Source organism: Carassius carassius, chromosome 46 (genome assembly GCF_963082965.1).
Source record: "Carassius carassius chromosome 46, fCarCar2.1, whole genome shotgun sequence".
Classification (NCBI taxonomy): Eukaryota; Metazoa; Chordata; class Actinopteri; order Cypriniformes; family Cyprinidae; genus Carassius; species Carassius carassius.
Genome location: NC_081800.1, coordinates 16,501,252 through 16,521,271, shown reverse-complemented (window position 1 = coordinate 16,521,271; position 20,020 = coordinate 16,501,252). Strand labels below are relative to the sequence as shown.

At 37.2% G+C, this 20,020-nt stretch overlaps 1 protein-coding gene across 1 annotated transcript in view; it reads left to right on the top strand.

Annotated features, from left to right (window-relative positions):
• Nucleotides 1–20,020, top strand: part of LOC132129028 (membrane-associated guanylate kinase, WW and PDZ domain-containing protein 3-like) — a 131,423-nt gene that overhangs the window by 104,495 nt on the left and 6,908 nt on the right. The window contains exons 6-18 of the mRNA XM_059540442.1: nucleotides 1,203–1,282; nucleotides 1,761–1,818; nucleotides 4,295–4,419; nucleotides 8,892–9,083; nucleotides 11,938–12,510; nucleotides 14,696–14,727; nucleotides 15,304–15,493; nucleotides 15,601–15,695; nucleotides 15,784–15,976; nucleotides 16,982–17,176; nucleotides 17,900–18,085; nucleotides 18,486–18,582; nucleotides 19,821–19,890. Of these exons, the coding sequence (XP_059396425.1) occupies nucleotides 1,203–1,282; nucleotides 1,761–1,818; nucleotides 4,295–4,419; nucleotides 8,892–9,083; nucleotides 11,938–12,510; nucleotides 14,696–14,727; nucleotides 15,304–15,493; nucleotides 15,601–15,695; nucleotides 15,784–15,976; nucleotides 16,982–17,176; nucleotides 17,900–18,085; nucleotides 18,486–18,582; nucleotides 19,821–19,890 (2,086 nt within the window). The remainder of the gene's footprint in view (nucleotides 1–1,202; nucleotides 1,283–1,760; nucleotides 1,819–4,294; nucleotides 4,420–8,891; nucleotides 9,084–11,937; nucleotides 12,511–14,695; nucleotides 14,728–15,303; nucleotides 15,494–15,600; nucleotides 15,696–15,783; nucleotides 15,977–16,981; nucleotides 17,177–17,899; nucleotides 18,086–18,485; nucleotides 18,583–19,820; nucleotides 19,891–20,020) is intronic.

Below are 20,020 nucleotides of genomic sequence, written 5' to 3'. Positions count from 1 at the left end.
GGTGGAGAGGAGACAGAGTGATGAAGCCAATCAGCAGATATGGGGATTGTTAGGAGGCCATGATGGTCAGAGGACAATGGGCAAATTTAGCCAGGATGCCGAGGTCACACCTCTACTCTTTTCGAAAGACATCCTGGGATTTTTAATGACCACAGAGAGCCAGGACGTCTCATCTGAAGGACGGTGCTTGTTGACAGTATAGTGTCCCCATCACTACACTGGGGCGCAAGGACCCACACAGACCACAGGTGAGCACCCCCTGCTGGCCTCACTAGCACCTCTTCCAGCAGCAACCTAGTTTTCACAGGAGGTCTCCCATCCAGGTACTGACCTGGCTCAGCCCTGCTTAGCTTCAGTGGGAAACCGGTCTTGGGCTCCAGGGTGATATGGCTGCCGGCTATATCGATGATGCAGGATTAAGGGATCTAAAATATGGTCACGCAGAATAAGGCATTAATGTGTGCATTATAAGTACTAATAACCAGCTAGTATGCTAGTATTATGCTTGCTAGTTGCCATATATAACGACAAAACAACACTGTTCATTACAAAGACATTCAAAAATCATTTTCTTTAAATTCACTCACATTAATATGCTAATAATTTTTAATAAGAATTGATCATTAAAATGCACAAATGGTCTCATATTTTTTTTGACCCCTAATTATTTTAAAAAAGCAGTTTAATTAGCATTTTAATATTTTAAATTTTTAATATTTTAAGTCACAGCAAACATCTATAATTGGGTGAAAAACAGACTTGAAGCACATATATTTAGAGTCTCTACAAATGTGATTCACATTTATAAGACCCACATTAAATACTTTTAATTGTTACATTCTTTTGTTGGCTTGTTTTTTTGTCTGATTATTTAGTTTAATCGTTTGACAATTAGACAAATATATTTTAACAGGTTTTAAAAAGTCAAAATCACTATCTTTCATTGTACTTCCAGGTGTTCACATGGTTGGAAATCACTGTTTTGAAAATATCAAACACCTGAACATCTTGCCATCTGGTGTTAGCAATCATTGAGCAGCTTTATTGATGGATTGTGTGTTTTTACATTGTTACCGTGACCTATAGTCATATTTCTGTTGTTACACTGTTAAGCTACAGATGTGTTCCAGTGTAATGGAGGTCCATGCACAGAAAGGCTTTCAGGTATTAGTTTACTAATGCTTTTTTCCCTCTCTCTGTAGTCATAATACCAAGACCACGACCTGGCTCGATCCACGACTGGCAAAGAAAGCCAAGCCTCCTGAAAAATGTGAGGATGGAGGTGAGACTGGGTTTGTTCATGAATCACACATAAGAGTAAACAGACCCTAGCTGAGCCGTGAGACATTAGCCTCTCTCTCTCTCCCTCTGGTCGCCTGACTAATGGCTGACAGGAGACATGCTGAGAGCGCATCAGAGTGTCATCCCACACAAGCAATCCCAGACCACTTTTTGAAATGGGCACATATATCCATGTCAGGATGGTGTCTCCCCACACCTCTCACATCACAGAGAAAGATAACAAGTTATTTTCCATACAGCTTACTAGTACCTGCACCCCCTTGCGTTTCCTTACCGCTCAGCCTACTGATCTCCTCTCTGGCCAAACATGCGTGTAAATCCAGCCAGACTTCTTGATCTACCTGGTATTTGGCTTCTCAGAAATTCACCATCAGAAAATCCGCCCCCCTGGTGTCTAGCACATGGGTGATTTGCATCTGTTCTAGCTGTCTCTGATATGCCTGTCTGATTCTCCGCAGAGCTTCCATATGGTTGGGAGAAGATTGAGGACCCGCAGTACGGGACTTATTATGTGGAGTGAGTATGCTCATATCATTTATGGTCTAGTGAGAATGATGAATGGCACATCTTTGTCCACAGCATCTTGGTTTGCTATAGATTTAAGTTTTCCATTGCTCACTTGGCTTCATCTTTTACTTTTTTTTACTTTTAGTTTCTTTTTAAATCCAGTTTTTCAGAGTTAACATTAAAAGCATAAAGGGAATTTACCCCTCATCCTCAACCAAAGGGATCATAAACCCATCACAGAAGTAATGAAAGTAATGCAACTTATATGAGTTGTTTGATTTATATAAATGACTGCAGAATGCCAAGTCGCTCTATAAAGCATCATGTTCAGTATGAAGTAAGATTGTAGTACTTGGGACTGTGAGAGTCAAATCTCTTAGACAACAGTGCAAATGTATTTCTTTAAACTTAAAATTGTGAAATTAATCAAAGTTAAGAAGATTAAAAAAAAATGGACAGATGTTCTTTGAATACAAAGACATTTGAAAATGAATATTATATTATATTTTATTATATTATATTATATTATATTATATTATATTATATTATATTATATTATATTATATTATATTATATTATATTATATTATATTATATTATTTGTTCTTAAATGGTAATAATCTAAATATCATAGTGCTATTACAGATAAATAAATATTATAAAACACTTGATTATTTGAAAAATATAGTTAAATTATAGTTATTTTTCTGATATAGAAGGCTGATGTCACTTATCGATCATCATATTGACCAGATATGCTAATTTTCTGCTCTCAAAGCATTGTGAGATATTGAAATTGTTGGCAGGACAGCCAACTCTAGGGCTTTCGGAAGCGGATACAGGATTTGATTTTTATGGGAATTTTGGGGGGTAAGGTTAGTCCCTTCCGTGCCAGGATATTTATGCAAGGAAGTCAACAAACATTGTTTTATTTCAGATTTAAATATGACTTGCCACAATCCCTCATTATTCTCTGCCTGAATTATCAAAACGGGGAACTTCAGCAGTCAGATGAGAGCGCCGAGTCTCTCGTTCTTTGTGGATTGGGTGGATAAATTTCAGCATGAGTCACACGCAGCAAAAACAGTACCTTTCTTCTACAAATACACAACACGCTTTTTTGGGGGTTCTGTGGCTGTTAAAAGCCTTCCTGAGGTGCACTCACGACCGGCAGGTACAACAGTTAAAGCGAAGTAACACAATGCAGACGAGCAGCATTTTTCACTTTATGTGAACCTGTCTAGTAAGAGGGATAAAACAACACAGTCCAGCACTGAGCATGATCCTCTACAGAGGACACGCATGTGCTGTGAAGCTTGTGTCTCTGGAAAGACTTGCCAAGGTAATGCTGATTAATTTCGGCAACTAACAAACAAGAAAACAAATGGGGTGGGCATGCAGCAATTACAGATGGGTTTGAAATATGGCTGTTCTGTGGTACTTTTAATCAAAGATGTTTTTGTCATGCTTTTTAATCATTTCAGAAGGTCATGAAAAGATTCAGTTCTTTATAATTTTTTTTGTCTTATTTTCCAGTAAAAGCATCCTTATTAAAACGAGATCAATTCTGAAGTCAGCAGACCCTATTGACTTTCTTAATGTACTCTCCTAGTTTTATTGCAGACTATTAATCTCTGCATGTTTTTTCCAAAAGAACATTTAATTTGTAACTTCCTCTAAAACAGTTTTTATTTCCTATGATGTCGTTTAGAGCACACAGACTACTGGATAATGTTAGCAAATAACATAATAGCTAATTTAAGCATTGTTTTCAGAAACCCAGTTTGTACATTCTAGTGGTAACGCCCTTTTTTCACCATCCAATCAGCTCTCAGTGGGAAAAAGAAGTCCTAATGAAATTTTGTAATGTTGAACTTCCTGTTTTATTTGAATGTCACATTGTGAAAATAAGAACATTTCACATTAACTTAGATATGTTTTTAGAAGAAGAATATATCATCAATTAAATGTATTTAAATGTAAGGTAAGAAAATATAATTTTAGAAATATTCTTTGAATATTGTGGGTGAACAGTCTTACATCTTATTTTTCGCTTCTCAGGTATGTTTATCTTATTTTAAGGATGTTTTATATAAAAATCATACTAAAATACTGATTTAGTATTTTATATTTAGTTAAAGACTTTAATCCTGTTTTCTCACAATTGTGTAGTTGAAAAGGGTTGCGTGCTTTCAGAGTCAAACCAGTTTATGTCATTTTTCCAAGTTTCTGTCTCAGTATGTTGTTTATTTTTCTGTTCATTCACCAAATGTCTGTGGTAAAGGAAAAAGTGACTGCCTGTTTAGCAGACGACAAGCAGGAAGAGACGCATGCGCACAGTTCCTTACCTTTTGGCACGGTTTCGTCCTTTACAAAGACTGTTTGCATAAACAGATAAGCATCACTAATGTTTGTGCAAGCGTGTGTGTGTCATTGTATCTGCCCTCTCCGGTCCTTTTCACTGACTGTCTCACTCTTTCCTTCAGCCACATCAACCAGAAGACTCAGTTTGAGAATCCAGTGCAGGAAGCCAAGAAGAAACTCAGCCAGGATGCGTCTCCAACCAGTCAGCCAATAGCAGCGGCCGCAGGAGCAGTACCAACGCCCTTAAGTAAATCTCTTTTTTCTGCTTTATTCCCCATTTCCTACTCCTTCAGTTTTTGTTTTATTTCTTTTTTTACTACTTTAATGTATTCTAAAGCATTTTAAAATCCTTTAATCAGCAGCCCCTACTCAGTGTCACATGATCTGTACGAAATCATTCTAATATATTGGTTTGATGCTCAAGAAACATTTCTTATTATTAATAATGTTATAAAATATTGTGCCTCTTAATATTTTTGTGGAAGCTGTGATAATTTTTAGGATTCTCTTGAATAGAAAGTTCAAAAGAACAGCCTTTGTTTGAAATTGATTTTTTTTTACTTTTGATTAAAAAAATAATAATAATAATAGTTGGTCGGCTATCTGTTCTCCTTGCTTGACCTGGTAATATGTACATGTAACCCCATTAAAACCATCAAAACAGTCCAACCTAACCACCTTAGGCTGTTTTTTCAGCAATGGTGATGGGAAACAATTCAGTGAGAATGAGATCAGGAAGTGACAAGAGCCACATGCAAACTGTTTCCTATTGCATTGTCGCATAATATTTCTGTCCTCACTGAAAGTGAACCAACAACATACCAGCTAACCAGAACATTTTTTTTGTTCAGTATAAATATGTTGGAGTGGGATTTCGCACCAGTGAGATTCTGGAGATGCAGTGCCAGCCCTAGAAACCAAGCAACTGTCAGAATATCTTGTCAAAGTCCTGAATTGTTAGGACATAATCTCAGATTGTCAGCCACACCTGGTTAGGACATGGTTTAAGTGAGAAGTGAGCTCATAAAGTAACAGATGCATCAACTGCTCAGTTGGTAGTTTAAGTAAAGGCAGATAATTTCCATCAGATGAAAATAATCAACATCTGTGGTTAATATGATCTCAAATAATCCCTCAGGCTCAGAGTTCCTTTCGTCAAACGCAGCACACAAAAAGTGTTTTACCATCTGCGTGTGTATTTATGTGTGACCGTGTACTTGTTCAGTTATGCTCACCTGTGCCAGCTTTTGTATATTAATGCATGCGTTCCACTTTGTTACTGATGTTTCAAGATTTACCATTACACATACTTGTTCCGTCTTCTAATGTGACACTAAGCAATAGTTCTGTCTTTTTCATTTTCACTTTTTCTCTGAGCTTTTTTCTTGTTGGCAATGGTGTTTGCTTACGTCTCAGGTTTCAAAGCACGAGTTTGCACCTGGTGTACATATACATGTTCTTTGTCCCAATTTGCATACTGTGTGTCCTTAATAGAATGCAAGATCAGAGTACATTTCAAAAGTGAAGTAATTAATTTATGCTAAAGGTCAAGTGCAATTTATGGCTATTGTAAACATATGTAATTTAAAATAAAATAATAATAATTTTTTTAACTGGTGAGGTTTCTTCCTAATGATGCTTGTTGTCCAAAGCTGTACCATTTTTGTAATTTCATATTTTTAGTGTCTTTATTAGAAGCCATTAGTGATGATGTTGCTTTATCATCCACTTCCTGGCCCACTAGTCTCCCGTTCTGTCCTGTTAAATGATTGCAATGAATGCTATATTTTGGCAGGCCAACCAGTGACTGGGATCAGTTTTGGGATGATTAAGGTTAAATTGAACTTTTGGTTTGGACTACCTGAGCATCACTATCTCCTGTGTGTTTCTGTGTCTTCTGAGCATTGATTGTGTCCTCCTATCCTCTCTGGAAGGCAGGCAGTGGACGTCTGTTCTTTCTCATTACGCTATGCTCTGTTAGCTGGCCAAGACATTTTAATGAGAGGATGGAGATGCCTAGCTGAGAACAGGACAGGGACGAGTGCACAAAAATATAATGCAGTCATGCAGTGCTTTCAGAGCATAATCAGAAACTATAGCCATAACTATATACAGTTCTACAAACAATTAAAATAGTATTGACAAAATTTCATTTGTTTTATTCATTTAGACAAATACAAAACAAGTTTAGCTCTTGCTGCTTGTGACTTCTTCAGGTCATTTTCTACTAAACAGCCACACATGTATGTATGCAGGGCTTATACTACACCTTTAATTACACTCCGACATTTCATAATCTGCTCGCCCTAAGAGACACAGTGGCCTTTAATGCATGAGAAGTGTGATAAAGTGAACATAAACATTAAACCTCATTAAACAATTTCCTCACCAGCTGAATGTGAAAACAGAAGTACAGGAGAATAGAGAGTGATGAATCTAATATGCAAGGATGGGTTTGTGTGTACCTGTGTCCAACAACCAATTCACACACACTTGTGGCTCACAGTTCAAATGTGTGCCATGGTTATTATAATCAACATAATCCGTTTTATAGGGCCAGTCCAGCTCATCAATGTGGCTGTTATGCAAATCCAATTCCCACCACACATGGTGAGATATCCATCCCTGCTCTCCTAATGAGATTGATGTGGCCTCATCTGATGCTGCTGGCACTCTCAAATGAGACAGGGAAAAAAATTAACCGCTGGTGGGTAAGAAATGACTGTAATTAGTGTACGATCCACTGTTTAGAGCTGATTCAGAGTCAGTGTTGAATACCTTCATCTTAAAGGGTTAGTTCACATAAAAATGAAAGCTGCCATCATTTGGAATGACATGAATTGGAGTAAATGATAACAGAGCTGAGGAAATGTCCAATATTACTCAAGAAATTGAAAGCATCATCACTGGTTAAATAGAGCTTGATACTCAATATTGTGCATTATTTCATTTATGGTTTTTGTTAGTTATTCTTTTATAAACTACCATTCAAAAGTTTGGGGTCAGTAAGTCTTTTGTTTGTTTTATTTGTTTTAAAAGATATTAATACTTTTATAAAGCAAGGATGCATTAATTGATCAAAAGTGACAGTAAAGACATAATGTTACAAAATATGTTTAATTAAAAATAAATGCTGTTATTTTGAACTTTGGAACTTTCTGTTCCAGTGGGTTTCAACACTGATAATAATAATAATAAGAAATGTTTCTTGAGAAGCAAATAAGCATATCACAATTATTTCTGAAGGATCATGTGACACTAAAGAATGGACTAATGGCTGCTGTAAATTCAGCATTGACATCACATAAAAAAAAAAATATATATATATATATATATATACATATATATATATATATATATATATATATATATATATATATATATATATATATATATATATATATATATATATATATATATATATTCAAATAGAAACAGCTATTTTGAATTGTAATAATATTTCACAATATTACTATTTTACTGTATTTTTGTTTGATATAAGCCTTAGTAAGCGTAAGACACTTCTTTCAAAAACATAAACTTTTGAATGTTATTGTTCATCTCACTTTATACATGGTATGAGACATATTTTACAATTTACATAAAAAATATAAACTCAGATCTCCCTATAAAATCCCTGTGATTGTTGACACAATAAATTGACCATCCAAGAATAAGCAGTAAAGTAATATCATTTAGTCTATTAATGCATGATGCTATCTGTCATAAAAATGATTACAAAATAATCATCAGAGTAGCTTAAATTCCTTCTCGTTTTGGAGCATTCTTAAAAAGCATGTTTATGTCAGTGTTTAAAGTTTATTTATAGTAGTTCATCTTGGAAGGGTCACCATGGCAACATAATTTATACTTGACAAATTTGCATGTGCTCACTGACCCCATAAATTGGTTTAAGAAAAAAGGGGATCATTATCAGCTCATCCGAGGACATTTTATCAGATGAAAAGATCGCCAAATGTTGCTTGAGCATTTTCTTAGTGGTTATTAATTAGGAGTTCTTAACCAGAACACTCTTATGAATGTGCTGCTGTGAGGGTAAATGTTTTAGGAGTAATTGAGAAGAGTGTAATGAATGGACTGCATTAATTAATTGGAAGTGTATGTGGATATATATACAGAACAATCCCACTATCATTCACTCATTTAGTAATGTATCCTTCACTCTCTTTATTGCTCTCTCCGTTGCATTATTCAATATGAATGACTAATGGAATCCAGACCTCCCTTCTTTCCTCTAGTTCTCTCTGTGCAGCTTTACTCTGTGCAGCCTGTTTTTGTGATGATTTCAATACAGTAAGAGGCACTGCAGGAACAGTTCAAATTAAAGAAAAATTCTTGTTTTTTATGGAATATTGCAGTGTTTGTTATAAATGATTTATGTGTGCACTTTTTTTTATTCATATGCCCTTACAATCTCTGATTAAAGTAACTCCCCCATTCCCTTGCAATGAAATCTCTTCTCTGGTGGCGTGTTTACCTGTATGAGGACGGGACATCCTCATTTAACTGCATATACGTCATAATAGGGAAGAATCGCGACTTCTGTTTCATGCTGACTTGAAAAGGGAACTTCATTAATTTCGACAAACTGAACCTTTCTATACAAACAGCTCATTTAGAAGTACATGCACTTTGTCTTGCCTAGTAAACAAGCTGTGCTAAACAAGTGACATATTCCTTCTATCTCTCTTCTTTTAGATGAAGCTGGTTTAAGGGTGTTCACACGGGACCCATCTCAGCTGCAGGGTGCTATCCTGCACACATCTCTGAAGAAGAGCCCTCAGGGCTTTGGTTTCACCATCATCGGTGGAGACAGACCAGATGAATTCCTTCAAGTGAAGAACGTCCTGAGAGATGGACCTGCTGCACACGATAACAAAATCGCTTCGGGTAAATCCGCTTGGCTCCTGTTCTTTAAGTTCTGAGGCAACTTGTTGCTTATTTTATGAATGTTGATAAGCCATTAGGTAATTAATTTGATCTAAGTATGGTTATGCACATTAACACCCTGGATCATCACTGCAGTCTCGAATGGTACCATATGGGATGCACTGATAGATGCCATGTCTATTTCTTGGACCATTGCCAGGGTACTAGATTCCAAGTAAATAATCCTGTGAAAGTGCCCACAGCGGGATCGCATAGATAGTGATAAAATAAATCAGAATCAGTGGGTGAGCATCAGAGGAGCTGGATTTCCTGCAGAGTTGCTTTTGGCTATAATTGCAGCGCTTACACTAACACTCACCACCCTCGGTTACAATGTGAAGAAATAACTGCCTGTGTACTTTAACTCCCTGAAGACATCAGTCTGTACATAGAATTGTAAAACAGTTTAACCGAAATATACATTTAATTCTGGATTCAAGTGCAGCGCAATAAACATGCTTCAGCTGGCTCAAAGAAAGGCATGCTAAGGGGTAGATTCATCTGCATCCAATTTCTTTATGCAAATTCTTATGTTCGGTCAACAAGCTATATCAAAAAAGCCATAGAGGCTGTTTATGAGCCTCTTTTTGACCTGGCAAAACATTAATCCATTTTAAGTTTGTTTTATTTGTGGATTTACTTATGTTCATACTTTCAAATTGCAGCATAAAGTTTGGTCCTCATTTAAGCTTATTCTGGCCAAGAATAGCCCAGTTAGATAGGAAGAGACTATCTTATTGACATGCAAAGCAGCCAATAGCAGTTTGTTTAATTTTTATGGAGGTTGGATTAATGGAAAATTTTGAAACTATAATAATAGATGATGATAAGGTCACACTATAATTTATTTGAAATGGAACTCTTTTTGTAATATTATAAATGTCTTTACTGTAACTTTTGATTAATTTAATGCATCCTCGCTGATTAAAAGTATTTTCTTTTTTCTTTTAAAAAAGTCTTACTGACCCCAGACTTTTGGACTTTATCGTGCGTAAAAGTTGCCTAAAGTCAGGCAAACCGGTTGGTGATGATTTGTGTCAATGCTTGTTGTTTTAGGTGCACTATTTATCTGGGGGTCAGTGAGAAATATTTTTCTTGTTTTGTTAACCGAATGTCTAAACTCACCCTTAAATCCTCATGGCTAGCAGTAGACCTGGCCAAGTTACTTGTGAGCTCCTGGTCATCTGAATGAAACACTGATGTTGACAGATTGTGTGCTTTATGCCAATATAACTATATAAGCAGTGGGATGTTTCAGGCAGAACACTCACTTTCAAGAAGTGAAGTGAACCTGGAAGGATGCCATTGATTGGTCAGGAGTAGAAAGGAGTAGAAAAGGATGCAGGAATTCCCAGACATCCTCTGCATTGATCAATAGACAAACTTGCCATTAGATAGACTGCACCAACTGAGCAGATTATTGACTTTAGCTGGAGTACTGGTTACTTAGGCACTACCTTTTTATCACTGCATATTATACTCATACACACTCCCCCGTGAACAGAACAGACGGAGCCAATACAGCTGTCATTGCTGGAACCAGAATGAACAGTGTAAAACACAATGGTTGGATTTGTGTTTGTGCTCAAATTGACACAGTGGCTATGTTCCAGATCCTAGTGAGTTTGCCTTGCTGCCTGTTGTCTTCATACACAGTACAGACACTATGCTTACTACAATTAAATCTTATTAGTAGTGACTCATTTAAAAGACAGCAATTATAATGGTCATTCACATCCCAAACAATCAGTGATCTTCATATAAAGTGCATGACTTTAATTGCATAGCCACAGATATTAAATGTAATTGTGCTTTAATTACTTTTTTGTTTTTTTTTATACTGTTCAGTACTGAAAAAAAATATGATGTTTACTGAAATTGATGCAGTGTATTCAGGAAGTGTGGATACATAATGTTGCCCGGAAATAAGTGTTTTACTGTTTGGAACAATATTTGCATCTAATGGTAGCATGTTGATAATCAGTATTTTAATAAGCAGAAATAAACTGAAATAAACTAAAATTCCAGTCATATCTGAAAGTATAAAAAGAAAAGAAAAGTTTTTTTATAATATTAACAAGTACTATAATAGAGTATAATTGATAGTAAAATAAATAAATGTTGCATATTATTTAATGTAGTTTTCACTGAGCTTTTCACATTGCATTCTTGTAGTGCCTTATGTATGAAGGATAAATTCAGTGTTGCCTTTGGCCATTTTGGCCATAACAAGTTCTCCAACTGTTTAGAACAGGCTTCCTTGTCATGGAGTGCATGAGAAACTTGACCTTATTTTAAGGTCCAGTTCTCGCTATTAACAAACCATTAACTATGACTTTTGCCTCAATAAACTGTGCTTAAATGCTGCTTATTAATAGTCAGTAAGGTAGTTGTTATGTATTGGGCAGGATAAGGGATGTAAAATATGGCCATACAGAATATGTGCTTTATAACTACTAATAAACAGCCAATATGTTAATAATAGGCATGCTAATAATCAACTTGTTAATAATGAGAATTGGTCCCTATAATAAATTGTTACCGACTAATGATTACCACTGAATTGATACTTAACATGTTGCTATGCTTACAACACAAAACGTGTATTATAAACAAATATTGGTTAGTAGTGGATTTTAATTAGGTGGAACAATTTGTTAGGACCAAATAAATGTTCTCTATTCTGTATGGAACATCTTTTGCACCAGAATTGCCTAAACAGGATTGCCTTTGGTGCCTAAACATGCTGTCTAGGTAGGGTTTGGATTTTAGAAAAACTGCTTCATTCAATATGTATTCTTTGTCTCTTATTTAGGTGATGTTATAGTGGACATAAATGGTACATGTGTGCTGGGCAAGACCCATGCAGATGTTGTCCAGATGTTCCAGTCCATTCCTGTAAACCAATATGTGGATATGGTCCTGTGTCGCGGATACCCACTGCCAGAGGACACTAATTCCAGTGAAGAGGGCACAGGCGACATAATATCTGCTGTGCCGGGAATTGACGGACAACCCATTCATTCAGACGGGACCCCTTCCATGCAGGACCTCCATTACATGACCACCGATGGTAGACATCCTGCTGCAGCAATGCCCAACGGACGCTACCCAGAGGCGGGAGACACCACCCTGCTGCAGCCTGAGCTGGTCAGCGTGCCTTTGGTAAAGGGGCCAAGTGGATTCGGCTTCGCCATCGCAGACTGTCCACTGGGCCAGAAGGTGAAGATGATTCTGGACGCGCAGTGGTGCCGAGGTCTGCTGAAGGGGGATGTGATAAAGGAAATTAACAGACAGAATGTTCAAACTCTCACCCATGCGCAGGTGGTGGACATCCTCAAAGACCAGCCCATGGGCAGCGAGGTCAATGTGCTGGTGCTCAGAGGAGGTGAGTGATGGAAACAGTGTGACCTGGGGTCCAGTTACCTCCTAATTATTTTTGACGACACCCCGTTGCAGGCCTCATCTGGCTATAGTGACAGTTAAAGGGATACTTTAGTAAATATTTTTTTCATAATTTCCAGTGTTTTTCATACAGTCAAAGGGGGTCAAATGTTGAAAGTCAAATTTGTTTAATTCCCTCTAGTTTTGAAAATGTTGTGTTCCACACAAGAAAGTAAGTCAGGTTTTGAATGACAACAGCCTGAGTAAATGATGATGACAGAGTTTTCATTTTTGGTGAACTATTCCTTTAAAGAAATAGAGAAGGCAAACTCGGAGATAAAGTTTGGATTAAAATGATTTATGCAAGCTGAAGATGTGTGAAGAAGAATAGAGCGAGAGACATAACAGGGAGGATGAGAGCTGAAAGAGATAGACGGTTGTGCTTGAGAGTGAGAGATCCTCACATTTTAGTGAGACTGATCATTGTAGATCACTAATACTGTTAACGCCTGAAGGAAAAAGCGTTCACACTTACACACAGTAACACTGAAAATGGATTGCACAATCTCAGTACAGCAGGTTACTGGGGTGATTAGACTTCATTTGCGAAGTAATCAAAATAAAGTGATGTTATTCCATATACTCCTCATTTGATTACAAAGTCTCTTCAATTTCAGTTTGTGCTGCTGCGGTTTGTGGACACTTTATTAATAGTTTATACATGAGACAGCTGTTAAACCAGTTCTCCTGAGCTCATAGAGAAAACCCCCCAACAGGTTTAATTGAACTGAATCCTGTATTTGCATGCACAGCAGCGGGCGCAGAGCAGCTACACACACAGATCTATATTTAATCAAGTCTGTGGTTTGTCTGGAGCCCAAGTGAAAATATCAGGTTCTGTGTTCACTTACTCGCTTTCAAGTTTCGGCTGTCACAGCGCAGCCATTCAGATTTTGGCTGCAAAAGGTCAAGTGTTTCATAAGCAAGCTTTTCTTCTCTGATTTACACAAACATGATTATATGCTAAAAATCTCCACCAACCAAAATGTACCGCAGATGTTGATGTTATATATAGTAATTATTGAATTTTTAAGACAGCTAGGTCTTGTTAATATTCACAGTTAACGTGCAGGCTTTTCATATTGCGCACACACACACACACACACACACACACACACACACACCTGCCACGGATCATCATGCTCTGCATTGTGTGTATATTATGTCTTCTCAATTATTTCTCCAGTAAGTAAATGCATTGTAGAGTACACTGCCCCTTAGTGGCCACTTTAGATTTTTTTTTAAGGTTTTGCACTCTATTAATATAAGCTAGACTGAACCCCAGCTTCAGGATTAAAACATTTTGCATTTTCATAAGGTTTTTTGTTTGGTTTCGGTTCCTCTGCACAACCATGCAAAATTTTGGAGTACGTAAGATTTTTTTTTTTTTTTTTTTTTTTAAAAGATCTGATGCTCACCAAGACTGCAATGGTTTAACCAAAATGCAGTAATTTATGTGAAATCTTATTTCAATTTAAAATAACTGTTTTAATGTTTTAAAATATTTTTTTATTCTAGTGATGGCAAGGCTGAGTTTTCAGCGTCATTACTCCAGTCTTCAGGGTCACATGATCCCTCAGAAATCTGCTGAAATATTTCTTCTTATCGGTGTTGAACAATTGTGTTGCTTTTTGTGTTCTTTGCTAAAAAAGAACGGTACTTTGGAACTTGACTTGATTAATATATTTAGCAAGGCTCTTGATATTGGTATTTAAGGTGAAGAGTGCAACAGAAAATACAAAAACTTTTAATTCTAAAATACTTTCTCCAGCTTGTAAAATGCGTACAGAAAACCATTTAAGAGCTGGTTTCTGTTTTGTTTGTTTCTGACAACAGCTTTAGCTCAACCAATGCCATGAGTTTGGGGTGGGGCTAACTGTTTATCTGACCAATAACGGATGAGGAAAAGTGTGCTGTAAAGCTTTTTGAAGTAATCATATTTCATCTGGAGTCGTTAATGATGCAAAAAATGGCACACTTCACTGTTAAAGGTTTTTAATGTACTAAATGAACTGATGAATTAAATTTTTCCTGCAATAAATTGTTCTAATTATATAGTTTTGCAACATACCTCTTCAACTGTACTTGCTCATTCTCATTTCCCTCTTTATATCTGTTTGTGCCTGCAGGTCAGACCTCTCCCGTGAAGTCTCTGAAACCTGTAAGTTCAGCTAAATGTCTTTTAATTACTCAGTGTTTGGGATTTAATTTAAGACACACTAGGGGATTTTGATGTAATGAAGATGAAACAGGATGAATTATTTATCTGCCTCTTTCTGGGTTCTTCTGCGAAGCGTGTTTCGTGCAGTCATACATTATTCACGGAGCAAGTGCCAAACGCTATAATGTTATTTTAAGAGCAGGATGTGGTTAATCACTTTGAGGCAAACACAAGTTTCTGCAGCAAACATCACTGCTGAGTCAACAGGGCCCTCAGGAGCGTTTCTCATACAGGCTCTAATGTTGATTATCTGATTTAGAGCAGGTTTTGTTACATTGTGTTCAACGTGGATATAAACATTGTGAGTCATAAGGACACGTTTTAAAAAGAAGGAAATTACTGCTTGATTTGTACATGATTAAACAGATCTTCCAGTCAACTAATGATGTAAAAGGATGACAGAATTACCATTTTTGGGTGAACAATGCCTTTCGTATTGAGAGACGTCCATGTTTGGCATAGTATTTGGGCTGTACTGTTGATGAATATTTGGTAATGTTTCTTCTGTTCATTTAGATCACTCCAGCTATTCCCAGTACCCAGAAGCAGGAAATTGCCACCAGTTCTGTCAGTACTGAAACTCCCAGTGCGGCTGAGCCTGGGCCCCAGTCCCTTCCATTCCCTCCTCATGCCATCCGCTCCAGCTCCCCAAAACTGGACCCGTCTGAGCTCTACCTCAAGTCTAAAGCCCTGCTAGACAGCAAACGTGAGTTCAGCCTTGACTTTTTGGAGTTAGTAGTGGTCATGTGAGACAGATTTGCTGTTTAAGCTGTTGTATTTATGGCTGACAGCTAATTGTGCTTTTTTTTTCAGCCATCAACACTAAAGAACTGGACGTGTTTATCAGGAGGAACCAGGAGACTGGATTTGGGTTCAGAGTGCTGGGTGGAGAAGGACCGGATCAGCCAGTAAGCGTTGACATGCTTTGTAGTGTTTCATTACCATATTGTCACAATGGAAAATGATGTGACCTTCAACCATGCCGTCTATCTTTAGGTGTACATTGGTGCCATTGTTCCTCTGGGCGCTGCAGAAAAGGACGGGCGTCTGCGACCTGGAGATGAGCTCATCTGTATTGATGGCGTTCCTGTCAAAGGCAAATCTCACAAACAAGTTCTGGAGCTCATGACCAACGCCGCCCGCAACGGGCAGGTGATGTTGACCGTGCGCAGAAAGCTCACCTCTCCAGGTTTGTACCCTGCTGCCATGTATTGTGATAACTGCATGCTTGTGTTTATGTTCTGACAGCCGTAGAAATCCTCCAGAGGTTTGTCATATCCAACCATGTCTGAAAAAAGATCCACTCCCTGTGCGAACTGAGCAATTCGCTCCATTAGTTCTGATTAAAGGACCGAGTTGATTTATAAAATAATAACCACAAAATCAAAATTTAATGACCGCTGTTTTCAGTCAAAGCAGAAGACTATTTAACAAAACAATGACTCAGTGCGCTGAGTAACCATAAAAGAAAGACGCCATGAGACAACACACACTGGGTAATTTGGGTAAAAAAAATTAAGTTATGAAGCCATTATGAAATTTGGCTTTATGCCTCATAGCAGTTTTTTCAATACTTTCATAATGTTCCCTTTCAGTTTTGTTAAAGCACACTGGGATTTTGTTCGTTTGTTTTACTTCATGTTGAGCATTGGAAGAGATTTTTGCCAAATATGTTTCTTAGTGAATCATCAGACCCAGATGGAATCAGGCAAACTATTAAATAAACAATACAATAGGTGAAAGTCTAAAATTAGCTCTAGGAAAGCAAAATTTGGCTTTGAGTATCTAAAACAATTACTTGCCAATGACCAAACACTAAGTAACAGCAAAAACAATAAAAATAATCCTCACGTCACTTATACATAAACAATCCCATTGTGATATAGAGAATTGATTTCTATTTAATTTCGAATTAATTTGTAATTATGTAACTTAGCTATTTTATACATAGATAGATAGATAGATAGATAGATAGATAGATAGATAGATAGATAGATAGATAGATAGATAGATAGATAGATGTCAGTTTTACTTGCAATCTAAATCATAAACATTGAACATCTATTTGACATCTGATAGAAAATGTCCTATAGATGCATCACAGATGAGCAAACACTCAAAAAAGCATGTGCATAAAGATGCGTCTCTCGGTCTGTGTTCATTTAAACTCTGAATATTGCATATGCTTGAGCAGAAAGAGAGGAAGATGATGGGGGTCAACCACAGGTCCCACATGCTCCAGCGCTGGTCAACGGCTCTCCCAAACCACCCCTCATCGAGGTGTCCAGCCACAGCCACCCTCAGCCCTACGACATCACTCTTCAGCGCAAGGACAACGAGGGCTTCGGATTCGTCATCCTCACCTCTAAAAACAAGCCTCCGCCTGGAGGTTAGAAATGATTTTCAAAGCTTGTTTCCTCTCCTTGTGTGTCTCTGTCTGTCTCCCTGTCTCACCCCACCCTAATTTTCAAGTTCTTTGCTACTTTGCTGTCAGCTTCAGAAAGTACAGATTGTTCTGCTGCATTAGATGTGCAACTACAGACTCATAACATTGTTGAAAATGTGCCTGAAATCTACACTACATATTTCTTCTGTTGCTTGAAAGTGTGATCTACTGTACAATGCAGTTACAATAATATGATCAAAGCTAGCTTTACTGTAAAGTATTACAATAATAAACCCAGAGCTGTAACAAAAATGCTTATTTGGATATAATGGCTGTTACCATTAGCTCTGAATAAGGACAAATGCTGTGAAGGTTTATATGATTTATACATAAATTTATGCTGTAAAGTTGAAAATGTAGTTTGAAACTGAAGGGTATATTTTCGCCTGCATGTCTTATGCTGGGCTTCGTAATTTTAACATTGAAAAAGTACTTTTATATACACTTTGAATTACCATATATAACCTGGCATGTTTATGTCATAGTTTACGTACTGTGTAATGCAGGGTGTTTTTCCTGATCATGTGACACATCTGTAAATCTTTGAGAATAATCAGGTTTATTTATAAGTATCAGTTTCTGGAGTTATCGAAAGCACTTCTCAGTGTCTGTCAGTATATCTAAGCCGTAAAAATGAAATAAGCATTGATCTCTGTCTGTCCTCAGTTATCCCACATAAGATTGGTCGCATCATAGACGGCAGTCCCACAGACCGCTGCGGTCGGCTAAAAGTGGGTGACCGCATCTCTGCTGTGAATGGCCAGTCAATTATTGAGCTGTCTCATAACGACATTGTGCAGCTCATCAAAGAAGCTGGAAATGCTGTTACCCTCACGGTGGTGCCTGAGGAGGGTAAGCTTTTGGGGAAAATATATTATCTCTTCATTATTTTGGTGAACAGTGAGCTGATGAAAGGACGCAGCAGATTGCATATGTATTTTTTTTTTTTGTAACATACAGTTAGGTAAAACATTTGACTTTGAGGATTAAAATTGAAACTTGGGATGGAGTTGTGTGTGTGTGTGTGTGTGTGTGTGTGTGTGTGTGTGTGTGTGTGTGTGTGTGTGTGTGTGTGTGTGTGTGTGTGTGTGTGTGTGTGTGTGTGTGTGTGTGTGTGTGTGTGTGTGTGTGTGTGTGTGTGTGTGTGTGTGTGTGTGTGTGTGTGTGTGTGTGTGTGTGTGTCTCTCTCTCTCTCTCTCTCTCTCTCTCTCTCTCTGCTTCTGCCACACTGATAATGCTGTTTATTTTTCAGAACACAGTGGACCTCCGTCTGGCACTAGTTCAGCCAAGCAGAGCCATCTTCCCCAGCACCGAGCCGTGGGACAGCAGCCTGCCAACCGAGATGACAGGTACAAGCTTTATCCAGACGCCAGATCAATCACTACACACACAATCACAGTCTTTACAGTCAACATACAAGCCTTTTACTGTTTCATTTTTTAAAAAGTCCCAATGTATGGCTATTAATTATTATTTTAAGAGCGATGAGATGAGATGAAAAATCCAAAAATCTAATATTTGACTTCGGAACAAAATATTTTTAATTTCCAATCAAATTGTAATTTTCAGATTTGTTGTTGTTGTTGTTATATGTAAGATACATAAAATGAGAAACAAGACAAAGTAAATGACCATTTAACTCTAACATTCCAAAACAATTCAGTGATTTAAAAATGTGATGGAAGTTCAACTGTGAATAAACATTTTCATAATGTACATGATCAAATTTTTCTGTGATGCATGTACACAATTGTTCAGTTTGGGGTCAGTAAGGATTTTTTTTTAAAATAAATAATACTTTTATTCAGCAAATATGCATTAAATTGTTCAAAAGACATTCATATAGTACAGACATTCATAATGTTACAAAAGATGTATATTAAATTAAATTAGAATGATTTCTGAGGATCATGAAAACACAGCTTTGCCATTAAACAAGTAAATTATATTGGAAAAGAAATCTCTATTACAGTTATGTTAGTCTAGGTTGACATAGGAGACTTTAAAAAAATCTTAGTAACACCAAATGCTTGAATGGTAGTGTATGTCCAAATAATATAAATAATATAATTTAACAAATATTATAGCTAAAATGTATTGTCTTTTATACCTGCAAGAAACAGGACCCAAGTTACGAATGTACGCATCATGACATCCTGCCCTCTCTACTTCTACATCTTTCTAATTTCAATGACCTCTCTCCATTACTCTTCTGTCAAGAGCGCTCAAGAGCTCTCTTTTCATTTGGGATCCAAGCACATGGTCCAACTCATTCTTTTCAGCATAAAATTGAGTAGACTTGTTGTGAACTCGCTCTACAGTCAAGGTTCAGATAAGACGGGCAGCCACTGTCAAAGCTTTTGCCCACAATCAAGACCAACAAAAGGATGTAATGAGCTCCACAGACCATTGAGGTCCTGAAGAGTAGCTCTCAGCCTCTTTTTAAGAATCATGATCATGAACTCATATGAACAGAAACGCTCTTAGCTGCGCTGGAAAATATGACGATGTGTGAAGGGAGATGCTTTCATTTTGTGCACCAGTTCATTAAATGCCCTAAAGCAGCATTTAATTGTGTGTCATTTAGGAATGGCGTAGAACGGAAGAGAGGAAAGACGCGGAATACAAATCAGTCGTCTCCTCAGGACCAAAGCAGGGTGAAGTGTAAAGGAAACAATGGCAGTTCTTCAAGTAAATAATTTGTGTAGTAATAAGAGTTCACAGATTATTATGTAACTGACTTAAATACTTGATTTTTATGCAGCTCACGTTTTATGAAAGTTAAAT